Below are 23,196 nucleotides of genomic sequence, written 5' to 3'. Positions count from 1 at the left end.
GAAAATAACTGTATTATGATCAAATACTCACAGATGATGAGAGGCAGTGCTCTGGAGCCCATCCTGTCGCACTAATAGACTGCATTAAGTGTGTTTCGTGGGTTTAGACAGACACTTCCTGTGTTTATACAGTCATTTCGCACTTTAAAGAAGAGAAGTGGGAGAAGGAGACAGAACTCTGAATCTGAATAGATCCTCAGTTTCTGTATTGTTCACTTTCAGCCATTGTTAATAAGCTCATAATTAAAGGGATAGTTCATCGAAAAAAAAAAATTAAATATACTTACTGTTTACTAGGGATGCCACTATTCTCAATATAATATTGAACCGTACAGTACGACCTCCACAGTTCAATACGCGCTTGTGAATTCTGGTTTTCTCGATTTTGCGTTTAAATAATTTATGTGCGCTTTATATCTCCCCGAATTGACTGCGTTTGCCTCTAAATCCACAAGCTGAGATGAGGAAACTCCTCCCCGCGAGTAAATATCCTATCACTATGCTCTAAAGTTAGGGGGCGCTTGATTATCATTCCACACTTTAACATGGCGAGCGGCGGTGAAGTGAGGCTGAGGCCACAGTACAAGGAAGCGCCGGCAAAGTGAGGCAACAGTACGAGAAAACGCCGGCGTCTTTCAAATCTGCGGTGTGAGGACATTTCGGTCTTGTCTGTGAGTATAATGCCAATTAAAAAAAGAACAGTGAACAAAAAATAACTGTATGCAAGCATTGTTTTACACGTATAACCATGACTGCATATTTGCAGCGCCATCACCCAGCAATATCACCGTCTGAAGGCAGGATAGCAGAGAAGGTAATAAAGTCCTCCAAATAGCAACAATCCCTCGCTGAATCTTTTAAGAAAACATACTCAACTGGTTCCGAGAGACACATGAAAATAACAAAGGCAGTGCGGGTGTTTATTGCTAAAGATTTGCAGCCGTTTGCAATTGGAGATGTGGGCTTTTGGCATTTTTTTTAAAAGCACTCGATCCGTGTTACAGACTACAGTCTCGCATTTTTTCAGCACCGAGATAATTAAGAGGGTTTATTTATGTTTAACTGAAGTACAAATATCTTAATTTAAAATGGCCAATTTATCTTTATTAGCTTCACATGTACGTTTATTTTCAAAGTGTAGTTTTATGTGTTCCCCAGTTTCTACATGGATGCTACAGCAGCTGTGAGATTTCAGTGTTCATTTTTTTTATACAATACACTAGGAACTACTGTACTTTTCTTGGCTTTTAAATAAAACAAAATGAGTGTTGCAATAAATCGTTTTAATTTTTTCCTCCTTAACTTCTCACTGTTCCTACTGCCTACAGAATATTAAAAAAAAAAACACGTGTCACGCCATGAGAACCGAACCAAACTGAAAACAGTGTTAAAAAACCTAGGTATGTATTGAACCGTGGACTTACTGTATTGTTACATCCTTACTGTTTACTCACCCTCAAGTCATTATTATTATTAGTTTAAATAGATTGATTTCTTCTGTTGTACACAATATAATTGTTTAAATGATACAGGTAATATTTTATATGAATAGCTGTTGGTTATCGTAATCAAAATCCAGCTTTGGTTTAAAATCAAAGTGTGTAAAAATGTGTAAAGGTGTGTTTATCAGTGTGGTGCTGTGGTTTCACACTAACCAGCACAGACTCTGCAGCTGAGCATCTGTACAATCCAGCAGACACTTTTCACATGTAGGCGTTTGTTTGAATACTTCTTACATTGATAATGGCAGGCTGCAATATCAAGCAATACTATATGATTTAAGACAACTATACACAAGATGCTTCATCATGATCTAACATTTTGCGAAATTGTGAAAATAAACGTCAGTCATCCAAACAAGATTTTACTTTGTTTTTTTTTACTGAATTAAGTGCATATAATGTGTTCAATTTTATTATAGTAATGTGTTACAAGTTATACAGTTTCCACATTCCACATCAGCTGCTTCTGCACTACAGTATTTAGGTGTCAACTGTGAACCACTGCTGAGCCTAAACAAAAGTATTAAAGCAATATAATGCAACACCAGCACCAAATACAGAAAATGAAAGAACAAACTGTGTTCATGTGTGCATTTGTGACAGAATTAAAATAGATCTTCAGCTTGATTTTTAATAAGTAGATTAAACTTTTACTTCTTTAAAATGAGGGTTGTGGAAAAACATGATTCATTCTAGAAGTGAGAAGTGCTGCTTCATTCAGGCCTTCCTGAACAGACAGATGGATGGATAATAAGGGAAGTCTATAAAGTATTTCATGTAAACCTTTGCTGTTGTGTTATAGTTTGGGGTTTATGAAAGATGCAGAAAAAACAAAACTGTTTCCCCTTGCAAGGTTAAACCACTGATTTTAACCACAGAGACCTGAAGTCAAACCACAACCATCAGCTCAGCATATTATTCAAGCCTCTTAAACTAAACAAACATTTTTCTACTCATGGTAAAATGCCCACAAAATCATGAGGGATAAACATGACTTCAATGATGAGCTGGACGAAGACAGAAGGACATGTGGAAAACATAAATGATGTATATTGCAGTAAATATGAATTTTCATGCTGCACCACTCCTGGTGTCTAAATGTTTTAGATCAGTGGTTCTCAAACTGTGGTACGTGTAACACTAGTGGTACCCTGGCTGCCTTCTAGTGGTACGGGTAACACTTTACAATAAGTGTAAACAATAGGGGAAAAACCAGACGACCAGGTTGTTTAATGGAATCCATGCAATTCTTACCACGGTACTGGCCAGGGCCAGATTTGGACTCCTTTTTAGCCCTGGAGCTTCAGGCCTTATCAAATCAAATCAAAATCAAATCACTTTTATTGTCACATCATCAGCAGCACATGTCCTATGATGAGTGATAAGCTTTGGTGCTGGCTCCAGACAGTACAAAATCCAGATGATGCAAATACAACGACAATGTAAAATTGACAGCGATATGTGCAATGAATAGGTGTCCACATAGTGGTGGGCAGTCTTGTTTCAAGAATGGATTGGTTAATGTCCAGTGCATGCTACATATTGATGGTGTGCAATGAGGGTATGGAAGAGTCTGTGTGGGGTGTGTTAAGTGTTCATCAGCCTGATAGTCTGAGGGAAGAAGCTTTCCTTCAGTCGGCTAGTGCGTGATCGGATGCTGCGGAACCGTCTGCCTGAGGGTAGCAGAGAGAAAAGTCTATGGCTTGGGTGGCTGGAGTCACTGATAATTCTCTTGGCTCACTTGTTTTTCATAAATATGAGAAGATTAAACGGTAGCTAAATCTCCAATACTATTCTTTAAAACATCACAATGTCCTTTCCTGCAATATCTGAATACATATTCTGTGCTGTACACCTATACAAGTAACAAAAACCTATACAAGTAAACCTATACAAGTAACAAAAACAGTCTTAACATTAAAAATGAAAAAGAAAATAGATATATTAATTAGGTGACATTTCCCAGAGGTGGAAGGGTGCTGGAAGGGCATCCGCTGCATAAAAACTTGCTGGAAAAGTTGGCGGTTCATTCCGCTGTGGCGACCCCGGATTAATAAAGGGACTAAGCCGACAAGAAAATGAATGAATGAATAATTAGGTGACATTCGAACTTGGATCGGCGGCTTCGTAACACAACGTGTTGACCACTGGACGACAATGGCGCTGTTACGCTGCTGCATTTGGAATAGAAAATAAGTATTTAATTGTTATCAGCAAAACTCTTAACCACAGTATTTCTATTGATTGCTTAAACTTTTTCTCCCATTTTTAGATTTCTGATCAAGTTATGACAGATTTATTAATGTAGTGAATCGTCTGATTTTCATTGAGCAGGTGTAATATTCATGTATATTCATTATTTGAATTCTTGTATTCACTAAGGGGCTGTCATCATTAACCTGCAGGCTGCATTTTGCTCACGGGGCTGCAAGAAAATAAATAAAAAGAGCGGAGCTGCTGAAAAACAATGAATAAAAAGAGTGAGGCTATGGTAAAATAAATAAATAAATAATTAAATAAATAAATAAAAAGTGTGACTGCTGAGAGAGCAAGCAGCTAAGAACTCGTGGCCAAAAAACAGACCTGCCCACCAGGAATTCTCCTGGTCCTTGCGATTTGCCAATCCGGGCCTGGTACTGGCACTATAGTAGTCGATACACCACAGATATAAAGAACTTGCTAATGATGCTGTTGTCTATTGCTGGTGTCTTTATTTCATGTTGAGCATTCTTCATACACAATATCCTCTAACTCTCCTTAGCAAATGCACTTATATGTTATAAGGATAGTTTACAGTTTGACCCAAAGAATGACCAGTCTGGTGGATGAAGAAGAGCCGGAGTCAGAGATTTAAATAAATAAATCAAGTTTACTGAAGATAGTTTGCAGTTTCATTCGCAGAAGCCAGCTTCAACACTCAATGAGTTCCTAGGCCGCTCTGCTTACAATCACCAATCAATAACAGTTATACCTTCACATAACGTCATTAACTGCGTCATACATACAGGTGCTCTAACCTGGTTGGTTAAAACACAGATAGACTAGGAACATTTCCACGTGGGGTTTGTGCGTACAATTCTGAACATTATCTTAAGCATAAACGTTAGACATCCCTTAGACTGATTAGAGCTGACTCCAGACCTGTGAAACGGATCAGCAATCAAATAGAGCACACACACATAAAGTATAATCTGTTTCTTATCCAAGGCTGAGTGTACTCTCAGCCGTCTATCAAAACTGGTTAAAAACTGGTATAATTTACATTCAGGCAGTTATAATCTTCACTACACAAAGTCTATCTTGAATAAAAAGTAGAATCACTTTATAAGATTTAACCGTAAAAATTGCAAAATCACTTTACACATTTTAGACAGTATTAACTCCTAGAAATAACAATAGACACAGTTGCTTCCAGTCCTCAGCCCTCAGTTCCACTCAAGGTCTCTGTGACCTCTGACCTAGTTGGGTGGCTTCTGAAAATAGTTATAAAGAGACAGGCAAATGCACTGAACATTCTTATATTAAGCAATGTGTTAACTTATTCATTAATTAAAATCAATTCACAGTTAAATACTGAGAAACAGGATGATGAAAAGGATAAATGTTGGTTCATGATGAGACGGATTGGAAAGCAGAAATCCGAATCCCTCAATGTAAACAATTATTATGGCCACTATTTTTACTATTTTAGCTTGCATTATGCGTTAATTGTGTACAATGTCTAAGAAAATGTGCCATTATCAAATTAGCATCTTATAGAAAAGCACCCAGCACTTGATATTAGGAGAAAGCAGACAATCTTATATTGCTTCCTTGCTTCCTTGCTTCCTTGTGCTCATTTGTCCTTCTTCTGCATCTGATCAGCATGTAATGCATAATAACACTAAATCTGAACAATAAACAACACAATATACAGAGAGACTCGAACACCACACTACACACACGCATTGTTTTATACAAAATTAAACTGAATTAAAAACAGAAAATAGCTGTGTATCATAATCAAATACTCACAGATGATGAGAGGCAGTGTGCTGGAGCCCATCCTGACACACTAACAGACTGCATTAACAGACAGACACTTGCTGTGTTTAAACAGTCATTTCACACTTTGAAGAAGGGAATTGGAAGATGGAATGATTGAACCCAGTTGAGCTTTATTTTAGCTGGATTATGAATAGATCCTCAGTTTCTGTATTGTTTACTTTCAGATACGGTTATTAGGCATATAACTGAAGAGTTCATCAAAAAACTTACTGTTTATTCACTCTCAAGTCATTACCAACCTAAATACATTTATTTCTCTGACAGCCATTCCTTAAGGTCAGATTCTACTTTAAATGTATGCACATCAAGTATGTGCATGCACTGTCAACCATTTCTGCACTACACTATGTAGATGTCAACACTGATGAACCAGTTGATCACAATAAAAAAATAAAAATAAATCAAACCAATAAATGTAACAAGAGTATCGAATACTGATAACTGAAGAACAACCTACCAACAACCCTGAGAGAACAACACTGAATAAAAATGCCCTTGTGTATATTTAGAGGTACAACCCCTATCCTAGCGCCACATCTAATACACTGCAGTGCAAACACAAACAGGACGTTGGCACACAGGGATGTTGGGGAGTGAACTTGATTTATGCATCTTTAAGTCAAAGGAATCTATCAGGCAAAGAGTTTGCAGGTTTAGTCTAAAAGGAATATCACACCAGATTGTAAAAATATATGGCACTGTGGTGTTTTGTTAACCTTTTATATACATTTACGAAGTTCTAAACATGTAATGATTATACAGATTAAGCTTATGATGACAGCTGATTAGCCACATGGGTTTATTGGGTTTATTCGGCAAATGCGTTTCCACCTCTCAACATATGCATTATTTCTTTCACAAGCCCAAAACCACCTTAAATAAGTGTGTAAAAATCTTTTTGCAAATTATGGGATTTTATTCTAAATTTGTCATGTTTGAACTTCATTACTTACAACTCATAAGTGTGCATTAACAATGGAAACAGTTGTTTTACCTCTTTTGTTGAATGACAAGCCGAAAAAGAGTCGTTTCCAAACCCCTTCTTTGTGTGATGCTAGTCTGCGGTGATTGGTTGGATGACCAGGCCTGTTGTGATTGGTCTAATGCATGCAGATACGTTCGCGAAGGTTTTATACTGTATGAACCAATTACTGTAAATATTTAAAGAACTTGGGACTCCTTTTCAGAACAGAAAAAATAAATAAAACATTGTGGACATTTTCTAAAACACCACAAAAGCTTAAAAATAAGGCTTCATAACATGGCATTTAGAATCACTAGAACTGTACTGAAGGCCGTTTCTAATAGTTTTAAAATGCGAATACTGCATTATGTTTAACCTAATTCGTTATTCATCACGCGTAATATAATTTATTTAAACATCTGCAAACTAAAAACAGGAGAAACTGTCTCCCGAGCCAAATTACTTACAACTTTTTCCTCGGTCGGCCGATGAACAAGACGAAATGTACTTGGCTACCGGACCTAGTTGAAAACAGCGTGGACGCCTCGTCTAAATGTTTGAAGGTTCAGTCAAGCCAAACTTGTAATAAAAGGTTAATATGATTCATACGAAAATGCAGCCAACAACTGTCTTATGTACTCATGTAGCACATTGCATTAGTCTCACTGTTCAGGAAACCTGAATAAAGCAACACTTCTCACTTCTAAATCAATCATTTCAGTTAGAGCAGAAACAGCTGGCAAACTAAAGTGGAAATTTCTTTCATTGATATTTAGGTGGCTCTTAAAAGAGCCTTTGTGTTCAATGCGTCAGAAGTGGATTTAGGCGCGCTCTCCGCGGATGCGGCGGGCCAGTTGGATGTCTTTGGGCATGATGGTGACTCTCTTGGCGTGGATGGCGCACAGGTTTGTGTCCTCAAACAGACCCACCAGATAAGCCTCACTGGCCTCTTGCAGAGCCATGACAGCAGAGCTCTGGAAACGGAGATCAGTCTTGAAATCTTGAGCAATTTCTCTCACCAGACGCTGGAAGGGCAATTTGCGGATCAGCAACTCAGTAGACTTCTGATAACGGCGGATCTCTCTCAGAGCCACGGTACCAGGCCTGTAACGATGAGGTTTCTTGACGCCTCCGGTTGCCGGTGCACTCTTACGGGCAGCTTTGGTGGCGAGCTGTTTTCTTGGAGCCTTTCCTCCGGTTGACTTACGGGCGGTCTGCTTTGTTCTTGCCATTGCAAAGAATCTACGAACTGTCTGTCTAATGGTAAACAATAACGTTCACGCTTCCAGAGACCGCCTTTTAAACTCTCCAGCTTCATTGCGTGACTGTGGAAGCATTGGCTGTTACATGTACATTACAGTGTGACGTGTGAACTCTGACCAATGGCTATGCGTTTTGTCTTTTTCAACAGACGAGTGGCAGCCTGGTGTGTTTTCCCGCTCAAAAGAACAAAATAAATATATTTAGTATAAATGTTACTTGCAGGCAAAAAAACTTGACATACTTTTTTTTAAAAGGTTCTTGTTCAATTCTCGACAATATTTCTTAGTGTACTTTGAAAATAAGCAGAGATGTAGAGTAGTATTGAAACCTTAAGGGCTTTTTAGATTTGAGGAAAGACTTCAAGTGAGAATTTGTTGTGGTAGAGATATTTGAGCTGATTTGTTCTGAATTAGTGTCACAACCAGTGCTGTATTTTAGCCCTTTAACTATCATTTAATTCATAAAATGCATAAAACATAGTTTTAATAGTCGAGAATATCCTCATAAGGGATTCTTTCAAATCTAAACTACTTGCGTTTTCGGCCCTGTATTCATGTTGATGTGTTAAGTTGCTGTTTTAAGCATGTACGTTGAGGATATACCAGTTTTAGAGCAATCCTGAAACGCGCTCTAATTGTTGAAATCATACTCTTCACTGTTATGTAAGTGGCTCTTAAAAGAACCGTTTGGGTTTTAGGAAGAATCGAGCAGAAATAGTCGATTACTTCTTCTTAGGAGCCGCCTTTTTAGGCTTCGCCGCCTTGGGTTTGGCTGTTTTGGGCTTGACTGCCTTCACCTTCTTGGGGCTCTTGGCTGCTTTCTTGGCCGCTACTGGTTTCTTTGCCTTCTTGGGGCTCTTGGTGGCCTTCTTGGCAGCTGCTGGCTTCTTGGCTTTCTTGGGGCTCTTTGTCGCCTTCTTCACAGATGTGGCCGCTGGTTTCTTCACCTTCTTGGGAGATTTCTTAGCGGCTGGTTTCTTGGCCTTCGCGGCGGTTTTCTTGGCTGCCTTCTTGGGCTCGGCTTGCTTCTTGTTGAGCTTGAATGAACCGGAGGCGCCTGTGCCTTTGGTTTGGGCCAGAGTGCCATTGGTTACCAATGCCTTGACGGCGGTTTTGACGCGGGAGTTGTTCTTCTCCACATCATATCCACCGGCGGAGAGAGCCTTCTTCAGGGCTGCGAGAGACACGCCGTTTCTCTCCTTTGATGCGGTCACAGTCTTGACGATGAGGTCGCGAACATTTGGGCCCGCTTTCTTGGGCTTGGACGCCGCTTTCTTCTTGGGAGCCTTCGCCGGTGAGGCAGCGGGTGCTGGAGCAGTTTCAGCCATTTCTCTGAGCAGGAACCTTCACCTACAACTAGCAGTGAATAATGAAGCTCTGCTGGGCGGCGCTGTGAACTTATCTACCACATGAGAACCGTGTAGACTCAATCACCGCCTCTCAGAGAATCGCCTCGACACAAAACTTGTGCTTTCTCCGTTTAAACACAGAGCAAAACAAGTGCATTAAAATATTTTTCAGCAGACTAGAAAGACCTTATTGATATGAAGAGGGTCAAGGCTTCATCGCTGAATTCAAATAGGAGACGCCGTAAATGTAGTTTTAGATTTATGGAGTCATTTATCCTCTGTTCTTTCACTGAGGTTGTTTTTCTGCACATACGGCCTGTGAAAAATAAAACAAGATGTGCAGCATTATTACGAAATGATTTGTTTTATGTACTGAACACGTCAAACAATTAAGGAGCCAATTTAGACTATTTGTAAATCTAATTTTAGCTTCCGATGGGTTTACTTTGGCTTTTTATAAGCTTCTCATAAACGCTATAAATACATTAACAACATGAATCATCACTTCAAACTATTTAAATTCATTATTTCAGGAAATGTTTGGCTAATTGTATTTCATATAAAATAATTGTGTAAAGTGAATAATTTCTGAACCTTACATTGTTTTATTTGATCAAGTCTTACTGTTCATTTAATGATGAGTAAATAGTTGTTTGCTGGCGTCTTTATTCAAATTACTTAACTATACTTTAACCTCTTCAGATTTGTAAATAATGGCGGTTCTTTTGACATTATAGACCACACATAAGATATAGCTCTTTAGATGAGAACATGGGTGGCTCTTAAAAGAGCCTTTGGATTGGAGAAGTTGAAAGGCGTCAGAAATCGTTTTACTTGGAGCTGGTGTACTTGGTGACGGCCTTTGTGCCCTCAGACACGGCGTGTTTGGCCAGCTCTCCGGGCAGCAGCAGACGCACGGCGGTCTGGATCTCTCTTGATGTGATGGTGGAGCGCTTGTTGTAGTGAGCGAGACGAGAAGCCTCACCGGCGATGCGCTCGAAGATGTCGTTGACGAACGAATTCATAATGCCCATCGCTTTAGAGGAGATACCAGTGTCAGGATGAACCTGCTTCAGCACTTTGTACACGTAGATAGCATAGCTCTCCTTCCTGGTCCTCTTGCGCTTCTTTCCTCCTTTACCAGCGGTTTTAGTAACCGCCTTCTTGGAGCCTTTCTTGGGTGCGGGCTTCGCTGGTTCTGGCATATTCGAATGGAGAAGGTAATATGTTCTGTCAACTATACGGGTGAGACATAAGAATTTATTAGGCCCTTGTGCAGATTTCAGAAGGAATAACCAGCCTTCTGATTGGTGCATTGGAGAAATAAATATCCACCTCTGATTTAATTGGTCAAAATTGAGTCACGCTAACAAGCAGATTTACCAATTGTATGCTTTGAAACCTGTAGGCCCCGCCCAGGAATCCCTTTCGCATAGATAACCGGCGTCCGGTCCATCGCTTTACTTTCCCTCTCAGAAGTTCTTTTTAAATCATTTAATTGTTTTTATTATAAAACAAACAAATAACTTATGCGAATAACTATTTTCTAGTAATATACAGCTCATCAAATCAAATTATAATAAATTGATAGATGCTTTCTTCAAGCAAACGCAGTCATACTATATTAAGTATTCTGGCTAAATCGATACTGAATTGGTCTTTTGTGACTTAAAGAGCATATTGTAGGTTACACACCACAGTGAGACAAAGTAGGTACTAGATTTTTAAAATATACGCTAAAGTTTATTATTAAGCCGTCTGGAGTCGGTTTGTCACGGAAATTTCTTGTCTGAAAAACCGCCAGACTGGTATTGGAGTCGATGAGTGTTTTTTTAACCTACAAGATGCTTTATAAGACTAAAAAAAAATAAATTGTATGTATGACATGTATTATTTGTCACAACTGGATTTCGAGCATTTAATAAATAATTTCAAGGTGAAAGACATCCACACAATGTAACTTTCAAAACCGTTACAATAACATACAAAGCTGTAAACACTTTATTACTCATTATAAAGCAACAAGTAAAAACTAACTCTTTTGAGACATCGTGGGTGGCTCTTAAAAGAGCCGTTGGATTAAGGATCGATAACAGAAGTTTAACCGCCGAACCCGTACAGAGTGCGTCCCTGACGTTTAAGAGCATACACCACATCCATAGCGGTCACGGTCTTCCTCTTGGCATGCTCGGTGTAGGTAACAGCGTCACGAATCACGTTCTCCAAGAACACCTTGAGAACGCCGCGAGTCTCTTCGTAGATCAGACCAGAGATGCGCTTGACTCCACCACGGCGAGCGAGACGACGGATGGCGGGTTTAGTGATCCCTTGGATGTTATCACGCAACACCTTACGATGACGCTTAGCGCCTCCTTTTCCCAGTCCTTTACCGCCTTTGCCTCTACCAGACATGATGATCAGATGTTAACTCAAAGTCAAATGTGTAGGGTTCGGGTTTTGTACAAGAGGCTTTACAGTCACTTAGACGACCTAGTTGAAATACTCAAGGCGGAGCTAAAACGCAACGTCACAGTAAACGCGTCAATCTTCAGGCCATGTGGCTCGGATTGTATTTTTTTTTGTTTGAATTACATAAATAAACCGACAGCTCACCCAAAAGCCTTTAAAAAATGTATATTATACAACAGATTTATTGGCAATATTAATGGCTCTGCAGTGGATGAAATTTAATAAGATAAATAACGCAATTACAGCATTAGATAGTTACTCATCTGAAAATATCAAATCTGTTGTCATTTATAGAAATGATACTCTCAATGTGATTTGTGTATTAAACATTATTAAACACTACACTAACATTATGATAGATAGATAGATAGATAGATAGATAGATAGATAGATAGATAGATAGATAGATAGAATATTCAGGTTCAAAAAAGTTTTTTTTTTAGGGATTGTGCGTCTGACGCTTATATAGTTCACATTGTTTGACAAATAATATCACAAGAATAAACCATATTTAAAAATGGAGTAAAGATTAATGAATCCAACACTACGTTAGTAGAAATCTAAGACCTACACTCTCTAATCATAACAAACGCTGCCTAAACATCCTCCTTAATGAAAGTCTTTAACTAAAATCAGTTTTAACAAAATTGCCATTTATAGAGAAAGTGGGTGGCTCTGATAAGAGCCTTTGGGTAGGTTTAAAATTGCAACTTCAGTTTATTTGCCTTTGGCGGCCTTCTCTGTCTTCTTGGGCAGCAGCACGGCCTGGATGTTGGGCAGCACACCGCCCTGAGCGATGGTCACTCCACCCAGAAGCTTGTTCAGCTCCTCATCATTACGCACCGCCAGCTGCAGATGTCGGGGGATGATGCGGGTCTTCTTGTTGTCCCGGGCAGCGTTTCCAGCCAATTCCAGGATCTCAGCAGTCAAATACTCGAGCACAGCGGCCAGATACACTGGAGCTCCAGCACCAACCCGCTGAGCGTAGTTACCCTTGCGGAGCAGTCTGTGAACGCGACCAACGGGGAACTGCAGGCCCGCCCTAGAGGAGCGAGTCTTAGCCTTTGCTCGGGCCTTACCGCCGGTTTTGCCTCTTCCGCTCATGATGCACAGTTAGTTCTCAAGAAACAACGTATAACTCCGTTGTGCGCGACAATCCGATTTTAAAGCTAACGTGCTTCTCGCCTATTGGTCAGAAACTATCTCAGTTGAAAACCAATCACTGCACTTCCCTCCAATTCACAAAAGATCGAGGGTGCGGCCTTTGCAAGTTTGTGGCGAATGTTTGTAATACCCGTGTAATGAAAGCCTTTTCCTAATAAAATTACTTTTAAGAAAACAAAATCACATAAACTAAACTCTCAAAAACGACTCAAACTAACAAACAATTCATCGAAATGCATTTTCAAATGAGAAATCAAACGCTCAAATGTATTTGGATTTTTTTTTTCATGATCAACTCTGTATAAACCTGTGATAACTAAATGACGAATCAAATGCTCAAATGTTCTGGTTATGGTATGAAAGGGATAGTTAACCCACAATTAAAATCTATTAGTATTACACAACTTCGGATAGAGCACAGTTGGTTATGTCATGTATTTTGTATGAGTGTGCTACCCGTACCTGAGTGACGTCATCATGTTGAGTTCAGTTAATAAAAGAATACTGCATGGAACAGCACGGCTACTCTAGTGTCGTCTTATACATCATTTAAAAATGTAAAATACATAACAGGTTAAACCAGTCATTGGGAACACGTGAATTGGGTAAATTAGGTCCTGCTCACCAAGTCAATGACACTTTTATTATAGCATCGTCAGTGAAAACGCAGTACAATCTAAGGTGTTGGGAACAATTAGAAAATTTAGCAAAAAAAAGTGGACCAGAAAAGCTTTTTTCTCTTATGTTCCATCTTTTACCTGAAACTGCCTGTTATTGCATCTTTAGCTGGTTTGCCAGCCCTCATAAAGCTCATGGAAACACTTTATACTGACCCCAAAGCGATTACAAGCCTTACAGTTTTAATGTTGAACACAAAAGATGATTCTTGAATGAAGTAGTCCACATGTAAAACCTGTATTCTTTGACTTGTAGGAAAAACATACCAAGGAAGTCAATGGTCACAGGGTTCTAGCTTTCCTCAGAATATTTTTTGTGCAGAAGAAAAAGGGTTTGAAATAAGTAAATGATGAAAACTACGTTGAAGCGTACAATCCCCTTCACATTTACTTTGATATCATATATGCTGATGTTTTCACAGATTAAAGGTCAACTTCGACCAACCCAGTTTCCTTCAAAGAAAACTTGTAGAAATTAAAAAGAAATCTTTGCTTGGTGTGAAAAACCTTTCAGAAGTATATGGAGCAGCGACAAACTAATTATTTGGTTTCTAGAAGTACCTTACTTCCACAGACAGCAGAAAAAGGGCTCTTTATGTGTAAACGTGGGTGGCTCTTAAAAGAGCCTTTGGATCGCAGAAATTGATTCAGCGCTTTACTTGGAGCTGGTGTACTTGGTGACGGCCTTTGTGCCCTCAGACACGGCGTGTTTGGCCAACTCCCCGGGTAGCAGCAGACGCACGGCGGTCTGGATCTCTCTCGATGTGATGGTGGAGCGCTTGTTGTAATGAGCGAGACGAGACGCCTCACCGGCGATGCGCTCGAAGATGTCGTTGACGAACGAGTTCATGATACCCATCGCTTTAGAGGAGATTCCAGTATCAGGATGAACCTGTTTCAGCACCTTGTACACGTAGATGGCATAGCTCTCCTTCCTTGTCCTCTTGCGCTTCTTTCCTCCTTTGCCGGCGGTTTTAGTTACCGCCTTCTTGGAACCTTTCTTGGGTGCGGTCTTTGCTGGTTCAGGCATGATCGTCGTTTATAGTTTTCTGGATGTACTTTCTTCAACGGAATGCACTTGCTTTTATACACAGCGTATGCTAATTTGACATAGAAAAGACTGCGGTTATTGATTGGTTTATCCACTGCCCTACCCCTGGAATGATTTGGTTGGTCAGGTCAAACAATCGATGAAATGAAGGAGAGCAAATCAGAGGCTTTAAAAAAATTCGACTCCGCCCACTTCTTTGTGTTTGACGTCATTTACCACCACCCATGCTGAACTGTTTCTTGGTTTAAAATTTCGTTCAATAATGAATCCTTTAAACTTATTTTTAGTACGTTTCTTAAACCTTGTGACCAATCTTTTTTTTTTCTTAATAGAGGCTTTGTAAAAAAAATAAAAACTTTATTTTTTTGTTATTGTATTATCTTTTTAATGCAGTGGTTATTTTACTTCGGTTCAATAAAAAAAAAGTTTCTTGGTGCGTTTCCTGGCTAAATTTTATGTTATATCATCGTATGCATGCTTGTCAGTTAAACGCATTTCTTTAATCCTCATTTTTACTTTCATTGCAAAATAATATAGGCCATTAACGCCACCTTACATTATTGGTAAAAAGGTCTATCAATAGCCGTTTGTTAGGATTTGTTCACATCTGATGCTGTGATGTTTATTAGATCAAACAGAAGTGATGGATAACTTAATTGTACCAAATCACCAGTCTTTAACAGACTGAGGTAAAATTACATGTCTTAGCAAAGTTCAACTGAAATATCCTCTTTTATAAAGTCAGATGGGTGGCTCTTAAAAGAGCCTTTGTGTTTAGTGCTTTAAAGGTTTAAGCGCGCTCTCCGCGGATACGGCGGGCCAGCTGGATGTCTTTGGGCATGATGGTGACCCTCTTGGCGTGGATGGCGCACAGGTTTGTGTCCTCAAACAGACCCACCAGATAAGCCTCACTAGCCTCCTGCAGAGCCATGACGGCGGAGCTCTGGAAACGCAGATCAGTCTTGAAATCTTGAGCGATTTCTCTCACCAGACGTTGGAAGGGCAGTTTACGGATCAGCAGCTCAGTGGACTTCTGATAACGGCGAATTTCTCTCAGAGCCACGGTACCGGGCCTGTAACGGTGAGGCTTCTTGACGCCTCCGGTGGCCGGTGCGCTTTTACGGGCAGCTTTAGTAGCAAGCTGCTTCCTTGGAGCCTTTCCTCCGGTAGATTTACGAGCGGTCTGCTTAGTTCTTGCCATTGCAGCAAACAAGCAATTCGGATACTTGAATGAACACAAACAACTCCAGTGCTCGTTGTCACGTATTTAAAGCATAGAGCAGCCACGAGCTCATTGGACGGCGTGAATTCAAATGATTTGATTGGTCATCATCTTTCTTCACTTTACTACAGTTGACCAATGACTGTACGTCTCTGCTTTTTGAATCAATGTCGGTTTAGCGTCAAGCTCCCGCCTAATCGTGCATTATTCAGCTCTGTGTAAAAAAAAAAAAAGGAAAAAAGTATTAAAACGTCGGGTTTACTGAATATACATATTAATTTAACGTAAAGTACTTTATAACTTAATATATCCGCTTAAAAAAATATATATATATAGAATTTAGTTTAGATGTCTCTTTAACTTGCCTATTGCAGTGCAGCTCGATAAGCCTGTGACTAGTGTGAATGGGCTACATATGTATTGAATTCGAGGGAATGGAGAAGTTTCATAAAGCTTCATTATGAATAAATATAACGAGTAAAATAAAAAACGCGGTTTATCAACATGTGCTGATTTCATCCCTTCATAAGTTTATTTGTACAAAACTTCAGTACGTCTAACATCTATACCAATAAAGTGCTAGATCCCTAAGTAAATCACTCTTTTAAAGAGAAAATTGGTGGCTCTTAAAAGAGCCTTTGGGTTAGAAGCAATCTTCGCCTTGTTTACTTCTTGGCGGCCTTCTCGGTCTTCTTGGGCAGCAGCACGGCCTGGATGTTGGGCAGCACGCCGCCCTGAGCGATGGTCACTCCGCCCAGGAGCTTATTCAGCTCCTCATCATTGCGCACGGCCAGTTGAAGGTGTCGGGGGATGATGCGGGTCTTCTTGTTGTCACGAGCGGCGTTTCCAGCCAACTCCAGGATCTCAGCGGTCAAATACTCGAGCACAGCGGCCAGGTACACCGGAGCCCCGGCACCGACGCGCTCTGCATAGTTACCCTTGCGGAGAAGTCTGTGAACGCGACCAACGGGGAACTGCAGACCTGCTCTAGAGGAGCGAGTCTTGGCCTTGGCGCGGGCTTTTCCACCTGTTTTGCCTCTTCCGCTCATTTTATTCACACTATAGTCTCTCAGCTACCTTCTGTAACACTAACATAAGCGTCTGTGACGCGCGTTTTAAAAGAAAGCATGCAACTGTCCTATTGGCTGGAGACTGAACACGTTACAAACCAATCAGCAAACTTCCCCTCGAACTGTTAACCCAACCCCCTTTCCGCTGCTGACTTTGTTTATAACCATTTCCTGTTATCTTCAATCATTCTTTTCGGCTTAGACCAGGGGTGTCCAAACTTTTTGGGCCGAGGGCCAGATGCAAAAAAACAACGTTGTCGCGGGCCAAATTTTACACACATCACACAGACACGCATACAGTTGAAGTCAGAATTGTTAGCCCCCCTAAATTGTTAGCCCTGTTTATAAAGCCCAATTTCTGTTTAACGGAGAGATTTTTTTCCACACATTTCTAAACATATTAGTTTTAGTAACTCATTTCTAATAACTGATTTATTTAATCTTTGCCATGATGACAATAAATAATATTTGACTAGATATTTTTAAGACACTTCTATACAGCTTAAAGTGACATTTAAAGACTTAACTAAGTTAATCAAGTTACAAGTTAAGGTAATTAGGCAAGTTATTTTATTACAATGGTTTGTTCTGAAGACTTAAGGGGCTAATAATTTTGACCTTAAATGGTTAATAAAAAAATTAAAACCGCTTTTATTCTAGCCGAAATACAACAAATAAGTCTTTCTCCAGAAGAAAAAATATTATTAGACATACTGTGAAAATGTCCTTGCTCTGTAAACATCACATGGGAAATATTTAAAAAAGAAGAAATAAATCAAAGAGGGGCTAATAATTCAGACTTCAACTGTGTGTATATAGACAGACAGACAGACAGAAAGATAGATAGATCATAACAAGAACTGCTGCTTAATTGAATGCATGTAATAGCGACACCCGGTGGTTATTTATTGAATTACGTTCATTTTTGTATAGCGGGCCAGATTCTATTGATATTTATAAAAAGCCTCGCGGGCCGCCACAAAACTGGTTGCGGGCCGCAGATGGCCCGCGGGCCGTAGTTTGGACACGCCTGGCTTAGACCCTTAATTAAGTCCTTTATTCGTATGTTTTACACAGCGGATGCCCTTCTAACCGTTATCCAACAATGGGATACACCCATGCGCTCTTTCATTTACACACACACCACAGACAATTTAACTCATTCAGTTCCCTTCTTGGGTATGTGTTTGGACTGTGGGGGAAATCGGAGCACCTGGAGGAAACCATCTAACCTTCTAATCTCTTTTTTCTTTTTTCTCTCCCTTAATGCAGTTATTAAAGGGATTCTGCGGTTTTAGTCAACTTCTGAAAAGTGCAGTTATTTTTGAACACGAAAAACGGTTATTTAAATATATTGCAGTCTTACTGCAATACAACTAAAGTACTACTACAGTACAAATGCAGTGCAACTAAAGTGATACTACTACTATAATGTACTGCAATACATTTATTGCACTTGGGTACATAAGTATTAAAATTGCAAAATAGTTTTATTACGTCTTGCAGTATTGTAGATGCCTTTCTATCGTTAGTTATACTTCTGAAAAGTGCAATACAATATACTGTAGTAGTACTTCAGCAATACAACTGAAAACTGAACCCTCATTTGGAAATCATTGTCTTCTGGGAAAAGTAATAGTTGTGCTGCAGTTGCACAGTAGAAGTTCTTCAATTGTATTGCAATAGCCGTATGGCATGTTGTACTGCAGTAGTACTTAACCACTGCAGTAGTTGTACTGCATTATAGTAGTACTTTCACTTTAGTGCTGTTCCAGTAGTTGTAATGCGTTTTTACTCCAGTAGTACTTCAGTTGTATTGCAGTAGTTGCACTGCATTTGTACTTAAGTAGTACTTTAGTTGTATTGCACTAGTTGTACTGCAGTTGGTTGTATTGTACTTCAGTTGTATTGCACTAGTTGTACTGCAGTTGGTTGTATTGTACTTCAGTTGTATTGCACTAGTTGTACTGCAGTTGGTTGTATTGTACTTCAGTTGTATTGCAGTAATTCTGCAATATACTTAGATAATGCAGTTTTTGTGTCCAAAATAACTGCACTTTCAGAAGTTTACTAAAACTGCAGTAATGTTCTGTAAGGGCCCTCTAGGTTATTTTATGTTTCTTCATTTAGTCATTTAGTCATTCAGTTGTACAGCACATTTTACTGCTCTTGAACTTTATTGCATTATATAGTAGTAACTGCTGTACTGTTCACTATACTGCAGTTATTTTAATTAATAATTTTTGGGAATAAACTCTTCAAATTCTAATTAAAAATTCCTTGAATCCAAAAATCATACCTGAAAAAAAAAAGTATATATATATATATATATATATATATATATATATATATATATATATATATATATATATATATATATATATATATATATTCTTGGAAGATGTTGAAAAACATCCCATTGGAACACAAGTGCAGTACAGTTTTTACACACTATTGGCATATTAGACTACAGCAGCGCGAGTGCAGTGAAGACGGAGTTTACTTGTTTTTACTCCAATTTACTGCAATTTATACTGCTGTTGAACTTTATTGTACTGTATTTAATCTGTATTTAAACTTTGCAATTTTGCAATTGTACTTAATTTTACTGCAGTTATACTTCTATACTGCTGCTGTACTGCTGTTTTACTTCAATTGGAATCATTTATGACTAATCTAATCCCAATTATCTAAAACATAAATATTTACTGCAACACCACACTTCATAATGCTTCACAATTATCTGTTACTCCCACTGGAAATTTGAATTTTTGTAAATAAAAACATTATACTTATAAAAGATAGCAGAGCATTACGTGCCATATCAACAACATTATTCCAAATTAAAATTCATCTGGATTTGGACAGAGATATTTGATATGCCATACTGACTACTGTGGGATTGAGATCTGGGTGAGCACTGGGCAGCACAAAAATCTGTTAGAATCTCTATAAACAGTGTATAAAATCCACACTCAAACACACACACACACACACAATTCATAAAAATAATAAAAGTTGAATCATTTCTTTATGAACTCTTCATTTCTTCAAAAGGTTCAGGACAAAAAAAAAGCATATACCTAAAAATGGCAGACAACCTGACAAAAACGAAACTTCCACAAATTACATAGGCCCTTCCTTTTCTCCCTGACTGAACAATAAGGTGGAACACATTTAGAGAGGAAATAAACAACCTCCTCCTACGCTTTCCGTCAAAGGAGTTCAAGCTTGAACAAACCAAACATAAAAAATCAGAGTTTGGTGATAGTGTATAGGAAAAACGCAGCGACATAACATAAATAATGAATCACACACACAATGCCACAGTAAACAAAATACAACCATCAGGCGTGTGCAGGAGCTATGAAATGTGCTTATTTAAAAAAAAGCATCAGTGTCTATAAGAAAAAGAGCAGGTATAAATAAGCAAGTTACTGAAACGTACTCATAGTCAACTCAGCACAAAGGTTAAGACGTTGTTTAATATTGCTGTTTTTCGATCATCACACTGATGGTGATTTGCTTTTTAGTAATATGCCAGTAGTAGACACATTTCAAGTTGAACAGCACAGCTTCACTTCTTAAAATTAATGATCTGTCTTATAGTACAGTAAACTTGTCACAACTTCATACTTTCACTTTCGATTTGGCCATTGGCACATTTACCGATGTAAGAATCTCCCAGCTTTAATTAAACATGAATTAAATTAAATTTAATTGAATTTAAACAGCTTTAATTGTTTATTTGTGAATACCAGTGCTTGAGTGTTCATTCATTCATTTTGTTTTCGGCTTAGTCCCTTTATTAATCACAAACTGACCAAGGCAAGCTCGAACAGGCAACCTTCTTATCAATTTCACTATAGCCGTTTACTCGCACGCGCCCGTCAGAATCGACAGGCCATGCAGCGCAGAAGCTCCATTGAATATACTGGAGTAAAATAAATGCTCATATTACAAAGGCATAGCAGGGAAAAATGTAATTTAATGCAGTGCTACTTGTACAATCTGAGACTCGCTTTATATCGGATATCACTCGCTGATCGCTGATTTTTAAAGAAAACAGACCTTAAACGCGCCGGTTTTTGCATTGGCATACAGTTCGCCGAAAGCGCCTAACCCAGGTTACTGGCAAATTAAAAGTCCTATTAGCATGCTTCGGCATATACCCCATTCACTTCAGTTCAATTCAAATCAATTTAATCTTGTTTTATTGTCATGACAAATATCTTAAAAATGTGTAGTCAAAGAATTTGTAAAGTTTACACCATGAACACAAAATAGATATAGCAGTGAGAAACTAATACTACTACTACCACTACTACCACTACTACTAATAATAATAATAATAATAAACAATATGTTTTAAAAAAGAAAGGGTATTTTTTTATTTAGAAGAAATATGGCCGTTCGTTCCACTGTGGCGACCCCTGATGAATAAAGGAATGAGTGAATGAATGAGTGAATGATTGAATGAATGAATGAATGAAACACAAACAAATCAGCAAAGAAAGGGTCTCATAAGCAGTTTCACTTAGCTGCTGCACTGATGCCATCAACTTACATCATGCTCGTGCTCGCAAAGTAAAGTCGAAAACATTTTATTCCTTACACCACAAAAATATTGTTTAGACCAAACAAAAAAAATTTACGCAACAGTTTGCATCAATATATTCAAGTTACAACCACATCTAACAAAATAAATTTTAGACAATAAACTTTAATATGTTAGCCAAATGGCCTTTTCCTCTTCAATCAGCGGCACTTTACATAGCATAAACTCCATTTATTTAAGTTCAGTACTTTTTTTAAATTAAAATTTAAAATAAATCCAGTGTTCCGTGCTTAATTCCCATAATTATACATGCAAGTTTTTAAGTTTAGAGCCTCAAATAAATTAAGTAGCTGAAATTGTTAATTGTGTTTTCAAATTTACTGTTCATTTAGTTGCTTGCAACAAACACATTCAACAACAACATTCTTGTTCTACAGTATTTTTTTATTTGTTTTAAACCTCAGTCTCAGTATTTTACAGTACAAAAATATGTACTGTCTCATATAAACGATGCGAAAAATAACAAAAAAACATCAGCGTGTGGACTTAAAAATACGAAACAACATAAAGAACCCAATTTACTCTGAAATAAGTAGAGATTTCAGAAAGCAATGTTCTTGAGATATTTTTGCACTGGGCTTAAGTCAATCAAGTTCGTGAAACTACACAAGTGTATTTAAAATCCTTGAGGTAGTTCAGATTCAGAGTGTATATTATGCCCATCAGCAGACCGCAGCAGCTTGAGATATCCATTCTATTTAGGATTCGCATGCCCTCAACTATGATGGTTTCCATCTTGTGGTTCAGTTCCAAACTAGACAGATCACCAATAATGGCAATTGTCATCACTTGCCTCCTCATTAAGACATGCATAATAAGTTCCTCCTAAAACTCTTGTGTATTCTTGTAAAGCAAGAAAAAAACGTTGAGTCAAAAAACACTGCTAACATCAACTGTTTTACTAGGAGTAGACAACACTCTAGTGCAAGGGTCTCAAACTCAATTTACCTGGGGGCCGCAGGAGGCAAAGTCTGGGTGAGGCTGGGCCGCATAAGGGATTTCACAAAATGTCATTATTAACAGATTTAATTATTTCTTCTGAGCATGAAGTGTCCTGAACATTAATAGAACATTGAGTGAAGATTATGAACAGTTCTTCTGAACATGGCATCTTTTGCCTACTTCTTGCTGCCAGAGACTTGACAGCGCTTCTTCTCACAAATCTGAACCACATTTGGCTTTAGAGCGGAAGCAGTTGAGACCCTCAGTATGGCTTGAAGATGATCATCATTAAGTCCAGACCTGTCTAGACTCACTCAAAACTTTCATTCCCTCACCTAAAAAAAAGGCGTATATATGTATAAATAAAACACCCCCACCCCACTCCAGTCACATCAGTCTGTACCAGTCTGTGTCTACCTATAATATATATAAGATGCAGGCTGTAGCTAGGTAGGTGGCAGGCTGCAGATAGGTAGCTAAGTGGCAGGCAGGGGCGGGAACAGCTTACCTTGGTTCTGGCCACGCAAGTTCCCTCCTAACACTTCCCGCCCGTCACAGCTTCTAACAAAGGGGCGGGGTGCGTGGTGACGTCACCGGCATCACCGCCCCTTTGTTTACACGGCGGGCGGGGAATGCCAGTGACCGCTGTGTACGGATAGAATCACCGGAGCGGGGAGCGCTCTCTCTCCCCGCTCCGCTGATTCTGTCAGTGTACAGCTGTCGGCGCGGGCCACAAAATATTGCACTGAGGGCCGCAAATGGCCCGCGGGCCGCGAGTTTGAGACCCCTGCTCTAGTGGAATGGAAAAAATGGATTTGGAAATAAATAAAACTCAGACATCTCACCTTAAAATGTAATT

The 23,196-nt window shown here is 38.9% G+C and overlaps 6 protein-coding genes across 11 annotated transcripts in view; all 6 read right to left on the bottom strand.

Annotated features, from left to right (window-relative positions):
• Positions 1 to 6,990, bottom strand: part of si:dkey-23a13.11 — a 33,420-nt gene extending 26,430 nt beyond the window's left edge. For 2 of the 6 annotated variants that reach the window (XM_073907944.1, XM_073907945.1), the window contains exon 1: positions 6,544 to 6,990. Coding sequence is in view for 4 of the 6 variants with exons in the window: in XM_073907943.1 (XP_073764044.1) it covers positions 5,517 to 5,547 (31 nt within the window). In the remaining 2 variants the exon portion in view is untranslated. Of the gene's footprint in view, positions 1 to 31; positions 143 to 287; positions 468 to 5,516; positions 5,632 to 6,543 lie in introns of those variants that run through there. The other 4 variants (XM_073907946.1, XM_068222520.2, XM_073907943.1 and 1 more) reach the window with 3 other exon arrangements.
• A 315-nt stretch (positions 6,991 to 7,305) lies between these two features.
• On the bottom strand, positions 7,306 to 10,359 carry si:dkey-23a13.8. Its single transcript, XM_686851.7, has one exon. It carries the CDS (start codon positions 7,743 to 7,745, stop codon positions 7,335 to 7,337), a length of 411 nt encoding a protein of 136 aa, XP_691943.4. The 5' UTR covers positions 7,746 to 10,359; the 3' UTR covers positions 7,306 to 7,334.
• A 666-nt stretch (positions 10,360 to 11,025) lies between these two features.
• On the bottom strand, positions 11,026 to 11,569 carry si:dkey-23a13.7. Its single transcript, XM_009302889.4, has one exon. It carries the CDS (start codon positions 11,534 to 11,536, stop codon positions 11,225 to 11,227), a length of 312 nt encoding a protein of 103 aa, XP_009301164.1. The 5' UTR covers positions 11,537 to 11,569; the 3' UTR covers positions 11,026 to 11,224.
• Positions 11,570 to 12,261: 692 nt separating this feature from the next.
• On the bottom strand, positions 12,262 to 12,956 carry si:dkey-23a13.6. The gene has a single exon (NM_001386749.1). It carries the CDS (start codon positions 12,695 to 12,697, stop codon positions 12,311 to 12,313), a length of 387 nt encoding a protein of 128 aa, NP_001373678.1. The 5' UTR covers positions 12,698 to 12,956; the 3' UTR covers positions 12,262 to 12,310.
• Positions 12,957 to 14,991: 2,035 nt separating this feature from the next.
• On the bottom strand, positions 14,992 to 15,726 carry LOC137496134 (histone H3). The gene has a single exon (XM_068222526.2). It carries the CDS (start codon positions 15,684 to 15,686, stop codon positions 15,276 to 15,278), a length of 411 nt encoding a protein of 136 aa, XP_068078627.1. The 5' UTR covers positions 15,687 to 15,726; the 3' UTR covers positions 14,992 to 15,275.
• Positions 15,727 to 16,217: 491 nt separating this feature from the next.
• On the bottom strand, positions 16,218 to 16,795 carry hist1h2a11 (histone cluster 1 H2A family member 11). The gene has a single exon (NM_001142586.2). It carries the CDS (start codon positions 16,754 to 16,756, stop codon positions 16,373 to 16,375), a length of 384 nt encoding a protein of 127 aa, NP_001136058.2. The 5' UTR covers positions 16,757 to 16,795; the 3' UTR covers positions 16,218 to 16,372.
• Between the last annotated feature and the right edge of the window lie 6,401 nt (positions 16,796 to 23,196).

Source organism: Danio rerio, chromosome 7 (genome assembly GCF_049306965.1).
Source record: "Danio rerio strain Tuebingen ecotype United States chromosome 7, GRCz12tu, whole genome shotgun sequence".
Lineage (NCBI taxonomy): Eukaryota > Metazoa > Chordata > Actinopteri > Cypriniformes > Danionidae > Danio > Danio rerio.
This window is presented reverse-complemented; position numbering and strand designations above follow the sequence as displayed.

Excerpts from the sequence above, each read along its gene's own strand:
- si:dkey-23a13.8 (XM_686851.7), bottom strand. The coding sequence starts at position 7,745 with ATGGCAAGAACAAAGCAGACCGCCCGTAAGTCAACCGGAGGAAAGGCT.
- si:dkey-23a13.7 (XM_009302889.4), bottom strand. The coding sequence starts at position 11,536 with ATGTCTGGTAGAGGCAAAGGCGGTAAAGGACTGGGAAAAGGAGGCGCT.
- si:dkey-23a13.6 (NM_001386749.1), bottom strand. The coding sequence starts at position 12,697 with ATGAGCGGAAGAGGCAAAACCGGCGGTAAGGCCCGAGCAAAGGCTAAG.
- LOC137496134 (XM_068222526.2), bottom strand. The coding sequence starts at position 15,686 with ATGGCAAGAACTAAGCAGACCGCTCGTAAATCTACCGGAGGAAAGGCT.
- hist1h2a11 (NM_001142586.2), bottom strand. The coding sequence starts at position 16,756 with ATGAGCGGAAGAGGCAAAACAGGTGGAAAAGCCCGCGCCAAGGCCAAG.